Consider the following 17,671-nt stretch of genomic DNA (forward strand, 5'->3'; position numbering starts at 1 on the left):
TTCACTTCTCTGTCACTCCAATGTTATGACAGACTCGGCTGTGAACATTTTATTTAAACAATTATTTGCCTTCGGACTGGTAGCATGTGCGGTTTTGCCTTTGATAATTAGCGATTTCCATCTTATACTAACATTTTGAAATGAGAATATTTATTGTTTCCGTACTGTGCTATGAAGTAATTCAGTTTAATTGAAGGCCCCCCATTGCCAATATAGGAAGTACTTTTTTGTAATTAAAAGTGAAAGGTGAACTTTAAGCAAACTTAACATTCTTGTTACACTCGCAACCCAATTGCTGGTGCTCTGTGAACTAATACGGAACCGAATCTATAATATAAACCAGGTAAGCAGCAGCAGTAATTACATTTAGATGGATATAATTCATTCCCTGTAAATTCAATTTGCATACATTATTAACTGCTGTTTGTGCCACTGGCATTAATGATTCTTGCTTATATCCAACATATAATCCTGCTTCAAACCTTGCATTTCACTAATCTCCATATTGTTATGTAATTTTAACAAACTCTTGTTGAGTTACTTCATTGATGGTATTTGCTAAGTATATTTATAATACGACATTGCCCATTATCTATTTAATTGGAATTCCCAGCGAATATGTATCTTTCTGCTTGTTAACTTTCACAGTTTCCATATGTTTAAATATACATTTTGTATATATTGTTGTATTCATTTTCTTTTCTGAAACTATCTATCTCAACTCCACTTTTTAGTTGAATTTCTGGTATTAAAAGCGTCTTATTGCACAATAAGACCAACAAATTCAAACATCAGTTTGTTATTCACTCAGATAGTTTTTAAACAAATGTTTAAATACAGTACTCGCCGATTAAAAGAGTTTCCAAAATAGTTGCAGGTTTCACTATGTACATCAATTATTTCAGCAAACATGGTTTTACAGTATCGATTTTATATTTCACTTTGAACAAATGTTTTACGAATGAAAACGCCTCATTCCAAAGACTGTCTACTGACGTTCAAATTATTGCTCGTGTAAGTAATTGTTTGCAGAAACAAGTAACTTTGAATACAAAAAAAACACAAAATATTTTTTACACACTCAGTGTTTTGGGGTAATTTAAGGGTTTCCAATTTTATACTACTAGTAGTAGTGTACAGTCGGCTGGTTATTTAACGAATATGAGATTCTATTAACTTCAAATCTCATGAGCAAGTATTGTTCAGTAGTAGAGGCAAAAGATATTACTATAAACAAAATGCTGCTTATAAGTTTGTCGGGGTAAAATTAAAACCTTGTATTAATTCTGATCGTTCTATTAAATATATTGCCTAAAGCAGAAGTGATTGTATTCGATGTGTTAGTTATCAACCTCATTACTAGTCAATTTATCAAATTAATTGGCTATTCAGTTTAGTTACCCATTGTCCACTTGCAAAATTTCAGTCATTGTTGGGACCAACTTTCGATAACTTCGCGTGAACCATTTAAGTGATAAGATTGATCAAGAATTCGACCAGTGCATTGGCGTTGCCTCATACATTCATTAATTCAACGTCTGGTAGATATTTTCTGAACATCAGCAAAAAACTGGAAATTTATTTTCTAGGTAAATTTTAAATACGAATATCAGATAATTTTCTAGGTCTGTTGATTAGTAGGTGAATATATCGGATAGTTGCGGTTTTTTCATTATCTGGCTGTCCTGACAAACAACTTAATGTCTCAACCGAACATTTAATATCAGTAAAATGTGTAGGTATAGCACCAATAACGACTCTAAACTTGTTAATAGGACCTTTACGATTTTTTTGGATGCCGCTAATACGAACTAGTAAAACTAAGGCTTCCTGATAAACGAATGTTTAATTTTCATTGTTCGCAGGAACACAATGGCTCATCATCATATGCCTGAAGGACATGATATGATGGATCACCAGACTCATCAAATGCCAACAGATCATAGCATGCATAATGATCTGGGGCGAAGTGGTCACACTGGACATGGTATGGCTCATACTGGAGGCCACAGTATGGACATGAATATGTGGGTACGTGCTTAAATAAGATATTTTAAATTACGCAACAGTTTCATTATTTTTGTGTGCCGACAAATAAGAACTGAGACTTTAGTTATTTCTACGTTTTTTGTCTTTTCAGTTTCAATTTTCATCAAGTGCCACTGTTCTCTTTGAGCAATGGAGTTTTACTACGGTAGGCGGATTGATTGGATCTATGATTGGTATTTTTATCATGGCAGCTCTGTATGAAGGGTTGAAATATTACAGGTATGAATCTATTCTTTAGAGAATAATAGTATAATAATAAAAAATATCTATCCGTGAGTGATAGTTTAATTATTACGTTTTCTATTTAGGGAGTACTTGTTTTGGAAAACGTACAATGCATTGCAATACAGGGCAGTATCCTTGCCTGATAAAGCTGCTGTACCAGACGAACCCCAAGTAGTACAGTGAGTATAATTTTTTATTTATTGAAACTAAAAATTTATTAAAATTTGCATTTTAAGTGGAAAACCTGTTGGTTACATTTTCAGTTGAAATGTGCGATTGAAATTGCATGAAGTATTCTAAAAGTTATTTAAAAAGATTCTCAGTTTGATAATTTTTCTATTGTTTTGAAAAAACAACAAGAAACGTGTTGCTTTTTTTACCGTTCCCTGTACAAATCCGAGAGCATGCCCACATATTCCGGGACACCCTGTATAATATGTATATCTTGAATGCCATTAAAAATAATAATTTGCTTTTACGTACTCTCATTTTTAAACATTTTTTCATTTACTAACATTTTAATTCATTTCATAGTGTCGTTGGGGAGGTGGTTCATAAAAAACCGTAAGTTCAATCAAATACTTGATGTAATTTTAAAAAAAGTGCTTGGTGCTTTTAAAAACCTGTTGAATGTAGTGCCTTTGTGGGTGCTTTAAAGCTGTTTGAAAGCCTAAAGTTTTCATGTGCAACATGCAATTAGGTTCATGTATGAATGAAGGTGAATAATCAGCTTGTAATAAGTACCAACTTTAAAATGTTCTAAGTTATTTTGCAATTCAATTTTTATTCATACTCCATACATAAAAAACCTTTTCCAACCCAACTATGCAAAATTAGTTCTTAAAATTAAATGTACAGCAATATTATGTAAACTCTACTTCAAAATTTAAATAAACGTAGAAAAATATTATCATTCGTAGAACGTCCGTGCTTGGCACGTGGGCGAACGGTTATGACAACACTACAATTGAAAATATTAAGCAAAAGTTTTCTCATTAACGTTTAGATCTCACACTACTGGCTTCAAATATCTGAAAATTGAAGTCGATCATAGAGACACAGAAAATGAGGAATTTAACTCGATAATTAAATTGCTATTTCATTCATTTCCATATGAACGTAGTAGCGTGATGTTATCTGTATACTAATCAATTGGTGTATTGAATTAAGTAGAATCAATATAAATAGTTGACTAATGATAAGGTTGGAATCTGTTGGTTTAATAAAAAGCAGGTTCTTAGTAGTTTTATACCATTAAATATATAAATATATTTGAATATTTCAGGCCAACAATGTTGAGTAAAATCCACTTTTACCAGACATTCCTGCATATGGTTCAGATGATTCTCAGTTACTTTCTTATGCTGATATTCATGACGTACAACGTGTGGCTATGCATAGCAGTGGTTTTGGGCGCGGGAGTAGGATATTTCCTGTTTGGATGGAAAAAATCAGTTATTGTTGACGTCACGGAACATTGCCACTGACACAGGGTAGTTTTGACTAAGTAAAAATCTAATTAGGTGTGACGTAGTAAGATACTAAAATGACTCAAATATGCCACTGATTAAGGCACGTATGGACTATAAATCATGTTGATAAAACCGTAATATGTAGTCGAGCTTCATTGACTGAAGAAATATTTTTAGAACATTCATTCCAGCCATCGTTTGTTAATGCGTATGCATTAAGTATCTAAAACTACTCTACCAAATGATCTTCCAAAGACTAGTTTCATATGAAACTTATTAAAGGATATCTAAGTCACTTGACCAATTGATTATTTTATTGCAATACTTCGATAAAATAAATGACATTAATAATACAAAAATGAAGAGCTGTATTTTCGAATATCAATTTTAAATGTAGAATGGACTATAATTGGTTTTTATTATCTAGTGGAAAACTAATGACATTTGAAGAAAAACACTTGTGGTATAGAAATATAAATTGCTGCAAACCCAATTGGCTTCTGAGAATGTTATTCATTCTGTAACTGACATCAAACCACTTGTTATATAGTACACCTCAAACAATTCGGTACTTGTTTTGTGTGATAACTATTAATATTAATTGTTGTACTATGGAAAGAGTCACTATAAGGTAATTGCAAAACAATAAACATGCAGCCTTTTTAATTAAAATCGCCCATTTTTCCACATGCATCCTAATGATTGGTAATTTAACTGCGAATGTGATTGTTTCTAGCATAAGGTAATATTATTTTCAAACATTTTATAAATCATTTAAAATTATCATTTGATTAGAACTAAGAGCAAACAAACTATCATTTTTTTAATGACAGAAAAATTCTCGAATCAACATAATATTTGTCAAATAACTTCTAAATTATGCAATATTGTTTATACAAATTGTATGAAAACATTATTAGGAGCATAGAAATGGTTGTTTTGGATGCTTTTTTGACTTCTTAAAAGGGGATAAGTTGCTTTGGTGTATTTTCAGCCAGAACATACAAGGCATTTTTTACTATTATCTCCTTCTAAGAACAAAATAAAAATGACTTAAATTAGCAACTTTCAATTTTATTTATATGCATTGTTTACGGTTTAAAGTAAATAATAAAGATGTTTATTGTTTCTACTGCGTTTTTCCTACTCCATATTAAATTTCCCAAACGATGGGTTTTACCCAGTAAAATATAGATGTGATTTTGTAAATGGCTATCGGTTATTATACCAAATAAATCTCCCTACATATAGATAAACATTTATTTACACACAGGATGCAAAACACAGGCAATTTGCTAGAAACGTACATAATAAACACTTTTTGTACTCATGCTTATATTAATAAAATGTATAAATTAATTAACAAAAATAGACATGTATTTAACTTTGGTGGAAACCTTGGATGCAGCATAATCAAATATATTTTTCTATTTAGTAACTTAGTTTCAATGTAAAAATGGTAGTTTATTGAATGATGTTACTCAAATAGACAGCATCACGTATCAACACTCAGATAGGAAAGTTTTTCATTCTAGAAACATACGAAATTCAATAATAACCCAACCAACTTCACTTTTTCCCGTAATAGGACATTTGGATTATGATAAGTTCATTATATTTTAATTAACTACACTACTTTATAGAAGTAAATTAACCGACTTTTGTTATTATTAAATACTTGTTTGTACGTTTTAATTGTAAAAGTTGATATTTTCGATCGAATATACATGATGATATAATTGACTATTATGGAATAGCTCAATAGGAACCCAATAAATAATAACTATTAATTTATCAGTCAAATTCGAATAAATATGATTGTCTATATTTCGAATGAAAGTACTTCTGGTTAATTATTTTATTTTTTAATTGAAAACATTTAAACATCGATAGTAAGTTTGAAAGAAATTACAAAACTATTTTATTTTACGATATTGAGAGAAACTAGTTAAAATAAATACATGCGCGTATGTTTCTGTTTAAAATAATCGTACAATCTTAAATATGTTTATCTGATACTACTCATATAGTTAGTATACTTCTGCATAACCATTCACTACTACTCTGTCGACTTATCAATAATAACAAATGTTCAAAACTGTATACAAATACTAAGAACAATTAAATTAAGTAAGTACCTATATAATAAAGGGAATATAAGAATCTTGTAAATTGTGGACATATAGTGAAAGATGTACAGCCTTTGGAATCATAGTGCTTATAATTGGACCACAGTTATATAAAATATATTATTTAGTTGATTTTCATACATAAGTGTCAAATAGAAAAATATGTTATTAATACATATATTTTATGTTAAAAGCGAAGATAGAAAAGTGAGCAAAAGACAAGAGTTTTTGAATCAGATAGTACAAACAGCCATTTTCACACCATGCTGCTAAGCCGCAGGAATATCAAAAGCACTGTGAGATATAATTCAAAGTGAACATTTAGACCATCAAGTTATATGTATTATATTACAAACTAACAATTAACACTTGGAATATGAATACTTTTTGATCAAGTGCTGAAGTTAGTGTATATATTTAAGTTTTAACTGTGTACATATATATAATTTAAATAATATTTGTTTGGCGCAAACGGTTTGTAGGTGATTTATCAATTATTTTTCAGATTTTAATTGGGAAGTAAACCAAATAAGTTATAGGTATCTGCATTTTTATCGTTTGCAACTGTATTCTACATAGTCAAGCGAATGAATTAGCTGATGCTTAATTCTACTGCGAAAACATAATAAAGAATAATATCAACAGAAATCTAGTTCAGTTTTAGACTTTGAAACCTGAGAGAATCAGGAATAGAAATACTGGATCGTTACCGTGAGCTTAGTATTTTAGGATCTGGGTAATTTTCTCTTGCAGACTTTACCTAGGGTGGTAGAATAGTGGTGATTATCTGCTAGACAAAGTTGCATAAAGATGAAATTACTGCTGTGGTTGAAGTAATCGTTGAAGACGGTAGTGTAAATAAATAAAACAATAAATTAACTATTCTAATCAGACTACCTAATTCTACTATATATTTTCGAGTAACACTTTCCCAATTCATTAGTTACTGCTTTCTAAATTAACCGATACTATTAATGCCACATACTAATATCTTTCTGCTGATCAAGTATGATGAACATGTGTTATATAATATCTATCTTTCTAGGCCATTCAGATGTAATAAACTGTTAGCTTAATACTTTCATGATAGAATGCATTATATTTAGTATTATATGAAAGTAAGCATACACTTGTTTTGAGGCTGTAAAAGCTGAATGTTCAGTTTTGCGTAATCTAAAACAGCTTTTTCTTTACAGCAGTAAACCTGTCCATATAAGCATCATAGCCTTCGACGTTTGCTAGTTCCTTTAATTCAAAAAGATTGCCTTCTAAAGACAAATTGCAAATTTGACTATGCGCTAATACTCTAGGGTGAATAGCACTTAGAGTTAAACAGTTTTCATCAAGTCTTAATGTTTTCAGTCGTGGACAATTCGCTATTTCTGGAGAGAAGCTAGATATTTCATTTCTATTTAAGTTTAATTCTATTACGTATAAATTATAAACGTCATTCGGAACTACTTGGATTGAGTTTCCCGATAAATCCAGCAGGTCTAAATGTTTTAATCCACAAAATACAGTTGGAAACTGTCTGAGTTGGTTACCATTTAGAATTACCTGTTTAAGGTGAATCAAATTGGAGAACGTTCTTGGAATAGAAGTCAGTGTGTTTTCACAAGCATTAAAAGTCTCTAATCTGGTTAGGGCTCCGATGGAATCCGGCAGCTTACTCAACTTGTTCTTTCCCAAGTTTAGATGCCTTAGTTGCATGAAGCGACTTATTTCTGGCGGTAACACAACAAATTTGTTATCCGACAGATCTAGTGTCCTCAAGCATCCTTCCAGCTGCTGAAATCCCGGTGGAAACTGATTCAATTTTCCCGGAGACAATTTAAGAACACCAGTTTTTTGGGCAGTCTCAATGTGTTGCTTCAGGCCAGAGTTTCCCATGTTTACGCTTCCTACATGAGTAGCATGGATGTGTTAAACAATGTCATCGATTTTATACTTACACGAATTCCTACCTTTACTTTACATTCCTTTCTTTTGTGCTTTGCGTGGGATATGTAAAAACCTATCTAAAAAACATCAATTTTTCAGACAATAACAAAACTTCTCACGTCACATGACGTTTACGTCTAATGTATGCATGGAGTGTTGCCACAGGTCCTTCACAAAAAGTAACGATCAGAATAAGAGAGCATTGTCAAAAATAATTGTCAATTACAAATAGCGTAAAAAATAATAGGAAAAACTACAGCTACGGTATATTTATGTTTTATCATAAACAGGACTATTCTGAGCCTCCAGAATAAAATAGACAAAGTAGACACTCAACTCACAAAGTACTCATATTTGCTGCTATTGTAACAAATTGGCATCGGTGCAGTTTAACTGTCAGCACACTTGTTTGTTATTGTCAAAAGTTGTCTTACAAAAATTGTAGTTAGGTATATTAAATAGTGCTTTCCTAATTTGATAAACTGTTACCAACAAGTGAGTATAATTTATGATGCATGAAATTAACAATAAGCTGATATATGCTGAAGATTGAAGAAGGGATTTTAATTTAAATTAGCAACAAAGTTATATTTTCATAGTTTATGTTATTGTATTTCATGCGGACAAGAATATGTATTTACCAAATTAATATCTGATAAAAGTATCAGGAGCGACAATATTATTTGTCTTAATCTGATAAAAGTATCAGGAGCGACAATATTATTTGTCTTAATGTAACCAACTTCCAACTAGAAACATAAATTTAACTAAAACTTGTTTATAAATATAAAGCGCGTTAGTTTATACTACTTGTTATTTATGGCAAAGATTAACTGCCTACTTTGAAATGAATAAACTTACAACATATAAACAAGTTTTAACTATCGGCATTTGTCAGGTGGTCCATCGAGATAATACACCCGAACATACTAATATAGGAAATGTAAAAGTGAGTAATTAAACAAAATTAAATTGGTTGGAATTAATTTAAGTGTAGCTACAAGCGTCCGTCAAACGTGCCCCAACTCACTTCTGATCCAAACTTGGAGTCAACAGTTATAACTTAATGTAACTAAAACCACTATTATTAAACAACACAAATCATATTACGTGATTATCACGTCATATTGTTCGGCGATTCGTACACGTTACATTTTGGTTCGTTAATGGGACGTGATTCTTGGTCCTAAGGTGAACCTGCGTTTTCAGTTACGCTTTGAAATGCAACTATTGGCAAACGAGAAAAATTTACAGGGTGAATCAGCGAAGCAACACGCCCTCTTAGATATTACAGAAGAAGTGTTATGGTTGTCGCCACTATTTATTTCTGTTACTTTGATGTATACAGGGTAGCTCAAAATAAAGTTATGACGGTCACGTTGAGTTTTTAAATGGAAACGCTGACTTTTTCATCCAGATTCAAGTTCTATGATCTATAAAACATCATCTGATAATTTTTGACCTGCTTTGGAAGGCTTATAAATTAAGCTCTTTTACAAGTAATGTCCTTCGATGTATTTAACTGCTGTGAACTCCCAAATTGTTAAAATAGGGAGTATCGTCTTTCCCCATATTGGTGTGTAATATTAAATTTGTACAAATATATGTTTTGTTTTCAATTGGATACGCTTCAATAAAAATTCCTTACATATACTATCATTAAAAATTAATGATATAAAATAAGATGTGAGAAAAAAATATGTGCTAAAGCAGACGAAAATCGATGAGGCAAGATCCGCAAATTAGAAGGGGCAAAATTTGGCATTCAAGCTAGAGTACATTTACACAATGATGATGCGCAAAAAGTAATTGGTTAGTGGTTTCTGCTGCACCCTGTATTGCATACAGCTGTCCCAATAACAATAACAGGAAATCCAATATAAATAACCACCGTTATAAAACGTTGTTACGGAATTACTCATTTTCTCTGACAAATCTATTTATTTCCTTGCTTATGAATAATAATAATATTTATGAATTGAAAATAGTTGAGCACTTGCATATTGCTCTTTAGCCTTTTATTGACCTACGCCTGAAGACCCGTATGATCTCTTTTTTCTCATCCGTTTCTTCTTAGCTCGATAACATTAAAGTCTAATTTACAGCTATTTACTACAGCTAAGCTCCATTAATATGTTATGCCAATGGTACTAACTGCTTTCTAATTCGGTACTTATACTTAACTTATTCCTGTGATGTTATTCGTATACTCTAACGAGATAAAACTAAAAATTTCCAATTTTATAGAGCTTTAAAAGCTCATATCTTGGAAAGAGATAAAAAGATCTGAATAATCATATATGGATCTTTTTAATAGACTTTCTCTAAGTAGGATTTGACATAAATTTATAACTTTTTAAATATTTGAAAACACAAGTTTAGGAACTTTTCGTCTGAGAAGCCATCAAAGTATCTGAATAACTATTAGGCGATTCGTTTTTTAAGAATTGTTTTTACCTAATTTGGCAATATGAGAAACTGATGGAGATGGAGGTCGAATTGTCTAATTTTAAGATGCTGTGGAACTGCCTCTGTATCACTATATTTTCTACACATGTCTAACGTCTAAAATGTTATCCGCGAAATTTGAAAAACTTTTAAATATCTTCATACATTCCGAAAAAGTTGGAAATATTGCACCATTCATAAGGCTCAACTTTATAGGGTTGTTTTTATCAACATGCAACAATGCCTCGTCCAGCTTTATAAAGTTTCTCTAAAAATGTAAAGCAAACTAATAATACGGGAAATAATATATATTTTTTATGATTTTTTCGCAAAGTTTTGAAGGTTTTAATTGTAAGCAGCCGAGGCCCGCAACTTCCGTCCCAACTTTGCCAGCTTGGGATTGCAAACTCATGCTCTCAGCATTGAAAAATACGTTTAAAATTGCTGCAAAACTGACAAATTATTTCTTCACAAAATTTAATCAAATAGAGATCCAACATCGTAGTTTTTACATACATAATGGGGCCGATGACTTGTTCTAAGAATGTTATAAGAATTGCTAGTAGAAGGTCATTGCTCAATAAAAAGTGGAATTAATGTACAAAAGAAGAACCAGATCAGTTTATAATAAATGATGCTTCATTGCGTTCATAAATCGTTTTTTTTTACTTGCATGTCACGCACAAACTATATTAGCAATAGCGATCTTAATAAATTATACAATGTTTGACCGCGCGTTAGTATTTTATTGAGTAATTTGAACAAATCTGTTTAAATCGAATCTAGAATCATGCAGTTTGCTTTCCAAATATCACAATCAACTTAATTTATTCAAATGCTGACCTACGAATTTAAATGGCATTTTAAAATGTTAATTGCTTCCTGAATTTAGCAGGTTTTATAGGAAGTGATACATTAAAGAGCAGTGAACGTTGTATAATTATTTTTCGCCTGATTTAGATTTTTAAAATTGTTTTTAGCTTTACAAATATATGCACTTTAACTAGTTACAGGAGAAAAACATACAACTAAGTACAATAATAAATATTAATTTGAAAGTAATCAACAGGATAACGCAATAACACGTATTTTCTTAAAATCATAAGCACATATATTGGTAAACACTTATTATCAATGTGTATTTTTAGAGCTCTCCTGCTAATGTGCATAAATAAATATCTCATAGTCGCCTGTTAATAGTATGAGACAAAATATATTTGAAAATAGAGACGTTTTAATACGACTATAAGAACTAAATTTTCGTACTAGAATGACTAAAACCCCTAAGAAAACATCGATTAAAATGCAGGTTCAATAATCGAAAGGGGTTGCAAAAACGTCTTGCTTTAATTACTGTAAAATTATTTTACCAGTTAACGTTTAAAGCGAAATTGAAAATTGGATTGTTGTCTGTTAATTGCTTGATTGAACACAATTGACTTGACCTCGGCTTCCAAAATAGATATGTTTGGGAACAGTTCCATTATTAGACCCGTTGCATAAAGCTACTATCAACCAATGAAATACCTATTTAAATTTTTAATTAAATTTATTGTTGTTTTTTAAGTTTTATATGTTATTCACTCCATTCAATGTCTTGGTATACGTTGCGAGGTGTACGTTGTCTATATTGATTGTTACAGAACTGAGATAACCGGTGTTCGTTATTTTTATGCAATAATCATATTTAAATATGAGAAAATCTCATTCACGAAAGGTGCTCAAAATAACCCAAACTGACTTGTAAAATTTTATTGTATGTATGTATATTGTTTCTTTAATCAGTTGCATTCGATTATACGGTAAACGTTAAGTTATTAGGATAAATGAACCAAAAGTCCGAAATGCAATTTAGGAAAATACAGGGTGTTGAGGATTGATTGAAGGGACTGAGTTTATTAATTTTCTAAAATAAGTAAAAAATAATAAATAAAAAACCTACCTATTCTTTATAGATTAAAAACATCCTACGCTTTTGTCTGATCGCAAAATTTGTAATTTTTTGGTCTTTAAAATTGTCTATTTTGAATTCGAATTGAAATATTTGAATTAAAGAGTCTTATAATGTTTATAAGTGATTTGCTAAGTGGTTCTGCAACACATGATCTGAGTAGTTCCAAAAACGTTCAATTGGTTAACCATCTCGAGCTTATTTAAAAATAAGTACCACTTGAGACTTCAAGTATATACTCTGGCAGATCGTTCTGTTCTTTGATGTTCAACGTGGATGTAATGCAAGTATTCGGATTTGTGCACCTAAAAGTGAATATTTCATAATTAAAACATTTGTATCTACTTAACTACAATATTTGGATTTTTTATTTATATTTTGGAATTTTTATATTATCTATTAAACAGAAATATGACTAAAACAGATAGAAGAGAGGAAATGTTTTTCTTAGATACACGTAAATAATATTATTCAGTATATGTAAACGTATGGTTTAATTCAAGGTTTTTTTCAACATAAATTGTAAATTTACAAGTAAAAACACGACCTTAAAAGGCAATGTTTATCTACATGTAAACAATGTGTCTCACCTGCGAATTGATGTTATTTAGATACAAGGTGTTCGAAAGACAATAGGACTTGTTGGAAAAAAATTATCTGTAGATTAGTTGCAAAAGACGAACACAATGTTATTGATTCCATCTCTTTATTGCTAATTTTGTTTAAGGAAAATGATCAGATACTAGATTGGTTTTGAAACACAAGTAACATTTTAAGTAAAGTATTAAAAGTAATTTCCTTTGTTCTGTTTGTATTTATTTTATTGTTATTTCTCTTTGTTTTACGTACATTTTTTAAACTTAATTTTTTATTTGACGCTCAATWCCGAATAAGTCRCAGGAAAAAACGGTAGGATCCTAGCTGTACTTACATGTATATTACATATTACTATAAGCCAATAATCTCAGAATCGCACATAATTGAGAATATCYGTCTTTTTTTTAAATATACATAGTRGAACAAAATTGTGGCCATGTTACATTCGCCTTACTTTTGAAATAGGCAACATTTTCCTATAGATATTTTGTGTCAAATGTCTTACTTAAAGTTTTTATCTTTAATCTTAATAACATTAATTATRTTTAATCATGTCTTCATTTTCCCATGTAAAGTAGTTGTCGCAGCCGTYATTATTTTATTGTATTGGTGTACATTTTTGTATGTACTTTTGCCATTAATAKGAATATTTTCACCAGTATGAAGATTTTCAACAATRATTCACTGAGAAGTATGTTTCCAGATGTATGATAGGATTGCTGAACTATTTTCAGTTTTTGACTTCACTTAATCATCTTAATTTTTTGCTCAATATCTTATCAGTTCATTTCAACATATTACAATGAAACAATGCCACATTATCCATGTGAAATTGAAATTATGATTAAAAAGGAAATCTTAATCTATTGCCTATTATTGTTTTAATGTCACATTGAATTGCGTACCTATTTTTTAGTACCTTTATCCACTATTTCTTACAATTTGCTATTAACCGATAAGAAGTCCATTTTGAGACCAGTTAAACATTAGCTTGTTAATGTTAGTCAAACATTGATTTATTTTGACGTTGAATTGAATCGAACAATTTTTTCTAAACGCAACTAAAATTAAATATGACGGATTTTGAATAAAGCAACAATAACAGATTTTCTGATTAAAAATATATATAAGCATATCGAAAATTTGTTTATTGTTATATTAGGTCAAAAGTGATTCTAGACTATCAGATATTAATTTTATTCAGGCTTATATGAGGTTTGACAAAAAATATTAATTTTGGACAAGAGCAAAGTACATTTTTTGACAATATCAACAATTGCTATTGAAAAGTTGTCCAGAAGTAAGAACCTCGTTCCGATACGCAATTATAGCTATTGGCGAAAAAAATGCTGGTTTTCTACAACTGTTTCTACAATATTAATTATTTATCAATTATATTATCAGTAATTGCTTTATTGTATTTCTTATTATTTACACTTACAATGTATACAGTCAAATTTGTATTGTTAGTTTAAAAATACGTTTCAAAAAAAGGAAGAATAATATTTTCATTGCAAAACCTACCTAACCTACTTACATATTTATTCTTCACTCTTGGGCAAAGTTAATATTTTTTGATAAATCGCCAGGAAAATTTAAATATTTGAAAATTGCATTTTAGGTTTTAGAACATGTGGACTTTTTATGAAAAGTAACTTTTTTCCTAAAGATAAATTAGATAGAAAATAATAAGACATACTTTATATACATATAGCGTTTTTTGATAATATATGAAACTGCTCACTTTTGATAAATAACTTGTTCAACAAATTAAAGATCATAATGTCTTTTTGTGAGCTCTTGTTGCTTCCATCATTCATATTTTTGTTTCAGTATCAGCGACATTCTTTCTTAGACTTAGTCGACAGAACATGATGGGTAAAGCTGATTGAACAGAGTAAAAGGGGATGTTTAAAAACGAAGCATAATTGTCTTCAATAGATTTAAACAAATATTGATAATAGTCATGGGTTTGATGAGACAGACGATTCAAAATTAATCTTTCATTGCTTGCATTTGATAGATATTTAATATATCATCGTAATTTAGGGAACAAATAAACCATTCAAAACCTTTTATTGAATCAGAAAAATTCTGAAAGCAGTAAGTGTTTTGAATGGGGCGCATAATCACCTCTGAAGATGCCAACGGTCTTGTTAGCAAAACGTGATAAAGTATTTTTCTCAACAAAATGAAAGGCGGAAAATCCTACTTACGTATATCTAGTTGACTTCTAATTAATGACCAGCAAATGCGACTCACGTAACAATAATTACAAAACTAGCAAAATGAATGAGATTACAATCTTTAATAAATTACAAATAATATTGCGAGTTTTAAAACGAGTTTTGAAAAATATTACTATATTAAGTACATATATCGTCATATTTCCATTAATTTCCTGCTGCATTTGCAGATAGGCCTTAGGACAGTATTGGGAAATAGTACTTTATGATAAATATAAAGTTAATATAAAAACCATAAAAAAGTGATTTTATTGTATGCTTCCTAAGAGGAATTTAATGAATTACTGCAGAAATAACCAGTGTGGTGTATTTGTGTAAGTTGATTTAAAAATGTTACGGGAAGGGCGCTCAAATTATAATGCTAATATGTATTATTATTATTATTAGTTTTTATAGTTATATTTAATATAACTGCGCAACATTTTTCCTTTTTATTTAAATCAGCTCAAGCATCAACTGAATTTTTCATTTCAAATATCGTCATATACAGTGAAAACAGGCAATTTTGAAAATATCTATGTTAAAACGTTAATACTGGCCTCGGAAATTGCAAATCCTAATATTTCTTACTATTTTATAATTACTGATTATGGCAGCTTTCGTTTCGTCTCATAATGTAAATTTAGTGTATTATGAGTAATATGAGGAATAAATCTTTTGAGTGCCTCGTATATTCCGCACTGACGTCAAACTTATTACTTAAGTTGTAAACAACTAAGCCAGTGCTTCAGTCTGAGCTACCGAATTGAAGGTTGGTGATGTTTTTTCCCACACTTTGTCGGTTCATTATCATTCGTGGTACCGCTTCTTCATATTAACCAATTGGAGCGTGTCTTTGAAAAGTTCAGTGTTTTATCTGGACGCGTTGAGACTTTGAAAACTTTTTCGTATCAGTTCGTTGAAAACAAGTGATTACTCTCACATTTTTATAGATTTGGAGACATTTTCACATAAATGTAGGTACAATTTTCCGTTCTGTTTGGTTGAATAATTGAAACATGATCAGACCCTAGTTTTAAAAATCCAATTTTAGACGCTTATGGCGTTCAAGATTAAATTTGTTTTTCAGGTTTTGCCCAAAATAGCTCTGATTAAGTATGCTTTTTATTTTAAACGTATTTATGTGCCACTCATATACAAGTTTTTCACGTTTTTGATTGATTTACACTGAAAGTTTAAAGCTATTTTTTAGTTAGATATTTAGTTCAGAGCTGAAGCCGTTTGTGTTAACGATAGTTGACCCAAATGCATGTTATTTGCAGTAAGCTTTCGTGCACAAGATGTGATAAGAAAATGTCTTCGCAGTAAACTTTACATGTTTTGTTTCCATAAAGTTTATTTTCCGGTATGTTAACGAAGAAAGTGCAATAAATGTTTTGGTTGGCGCACAGTATTTAATTTTATTACGGTTTCTTTGGGTATCTTATCACAACAAATAGGTTAAAGTTTATTTATTACTCAAGTAGTCTAACAAACTTATACAAATGAACCTTACATCTTGATCTCAGATATCATCATTCTCTAAATTCATTTAGAATCTATCAGACATTATCAACAATGAAATTCTATATAAATGTGAATATTTAGTGAAACACCATGTATTATTTAAAATAGAAGGAGAAATACTTTACCCAATTGATCTTCAATTTTAAACTTTAACATTTTTAATTAATTAAAAAATTTTTTTTTTTATTTGCTACTAAAGTAAAAAGATATGAAAATATTATCTGTAATATCCAACCGTTTTCTCCGCAATTTTCTCTAATCGCGTTAATCAATTCGAATTATTTATTAATTGATGTCTTCTTGCTTAAATAAATATTTATATACCTAAGTTCCGTTGACTATCGTCATTTAAATATATACTGTTTTGAATGACAGAATTATGCAAATTAATATAAATGATTACTCATATTACAGTCACAGCATATGATTGTAATTAATTAATTATGCATTTTATTGAACACTGTTTTCGTAATTGATTAATCGAAAACCAAAGTTGAGTTGCTCTTATATAATATATATCTAAGTCTCCCCAAAAATTTCAAACATTTTTATTCCCCTTCAGTTAATTGTGTTTTGTTTCCATTTAAATTGGCAAAATAACAGCAAAAAACTGAACATGCAAAAGTTTAACTATTTTCTCTTATCGCATTGTTTGAAAGAATGTTTTCATGTTCCGTTCTAAGCGCTGTTCTATATTGACATACAACTTTTTCGATTTTTCTTACTTTTTACTTCGTCCATTTGATTAAACGTTTCATACTTTAATGAAGAAAATAGTTTTACTTGCGATTTCAAGTGTAGGTATATTGTCACAACTTCAATTTGGTTGTGCGACAAGATCAAATGTTTTATATCTTTGAGTGTTTCTCCCAATTCCATTTTATTATCTCATTTATTTATTTAATTATTTGCAATTTTAATTGCAATTGCATTGCGATTTTAGTGAAAGAGTGGAGAAAAGTGGAGAGTTTTCTAAGAACATTTGTTGGTTGATAGAGATAGAATATCCGAAAAATCCTAAAAACTCGCCAGTTTCAAGAGAGGAAAGAAAGGAAGAATCGAGATCATATCGCTTCTTCAAAAAGCAATAACACAAGTGCAAATTTT

At 30.1% G+C, this 17,671-nt stretch overlaps 2 protein-coding genes and 1 long non-coding RNA gene across 5 annotated transcripts; 2 read left to right on the top strand and 1 right to left on the bottom strand.

The window, feature by feature from the left end:
• Positions 1–6: 6 nt before the first annotated feature.
• On the top strand, positions 7–4,874 carry LOC125505106 (high affinity copper uptake protein 1-like). Of its 3 annotated transcripts, none has more exons than XM_048668187.1 (6): positions 7–343; positions 1,866–2,031; positions 2,141–2,268; positions 2,358–2,453; positions 2,809–2,838; positions 3,560–4,874. In XM_048668187.1, the coding sequence occupies exons 2-6, from the start codon at positions 1,873–1,875 to the stop codon at positions 3,759–3,761; spliced, it is 615 nt and encodes a 204-aa protein (XP_048524144.1). In that variant the 5' UTR covers positions 7–343; positions 1,866–1,872; the 3' UTR covers positions 3,762–4,874. The 3 variants fall into 3 exon arrangements, with proteins under 3 accessions (XP_048524144.1, XP_048524146.1, XP_048524145.1); XM_048668188.1 differs by lacking the exon at positions 7–343 and adding an exon at positions 1,417–1,589; XM_048668189.1 differs by lacking the exon at positions 2,809–2,838.
• Positions 4,875–4,992: 118 nt separating this feature from the next.
• Positions 4,993–8,236, bottom strand: LOC125505105 (leucine-rich repeat-containing protein 57-like). Its single transcript, XM_048668186.1, has 3 exons — positions 8,158–8,236; positions 7,840–7,893; positions 4,993–7,776 (listed from the first exon to the last, which is right to left on the bottom strand). Exon 3 carries the CDS (start codon positions 7,763–7,765, stop codon positions 7,049–7,051), a length of 717 nt encoding a protein of 238 aa, XP_048524143.1. The 5' UTR covers positions 7,766–7,776; positions 7,840–7,893; positions 8,158–8,236; the 3' UTR covers positions 4,993–7,048.
• On the top strand, positions 8,234–9,435 carry LOC125505107. The gene is made up of 2 exons (XR_007281923.1): positions 8,234–8,311; positions 8,715–9,435. It is a non-coding gene; the product is annotated as an uncharacterized LOC125505107 (long non-coding RNA).
• Positions 9,436–17,671: the final 8,236 nt, after the last annotated feature.

The sequence above is a fragment of the Dendroctonus ponderosae genome, unplaced genomic scaffold (genome assembly GCF_020466585.1).
Source record: "Dendroctonus ponderosae isolate FM_Combo_2020 unplaced genomic scaffold, Dpon_F_20191213v2 Dpon_F_20191213_7, whole genome shotgun sequence".
NCBI lineage: Eukaryota > Metazoa > Arthropoda > Insecta > Coleoptera > Curculionidae > Dendroctonus > Dendroctonus ponderosae.

Coding starts and splice junctions, on each gene's coding strand:
- LOC125505106 (XM_048668187.1), top strand. CDS start 1,873: ATGGCTCATCATCATATGCCTGAAGGACATGATATGATGGATCACCAG. Junction 2,032..2,140: donor GTATGGACATGAATATGTGG/GTACGTGCTTAA, acceptor TTGTCTTTTCAG/TTTCAATTTTCATCAAGTGC. Junction 2,454..2,808: donor GACGAACCCCAAGTAGTACA/GTGAGTATAATT, acceptor TTCATTTCATAG/TGTCGTTGGGGAGGTGGTTC.
- LOC125505105 (XM_048668186.1), bottom strand. CDS start 7,765: ATGGGAAACTCTGGCCTGAAGCAACACATTGAGACTGCCCAAAAAACT.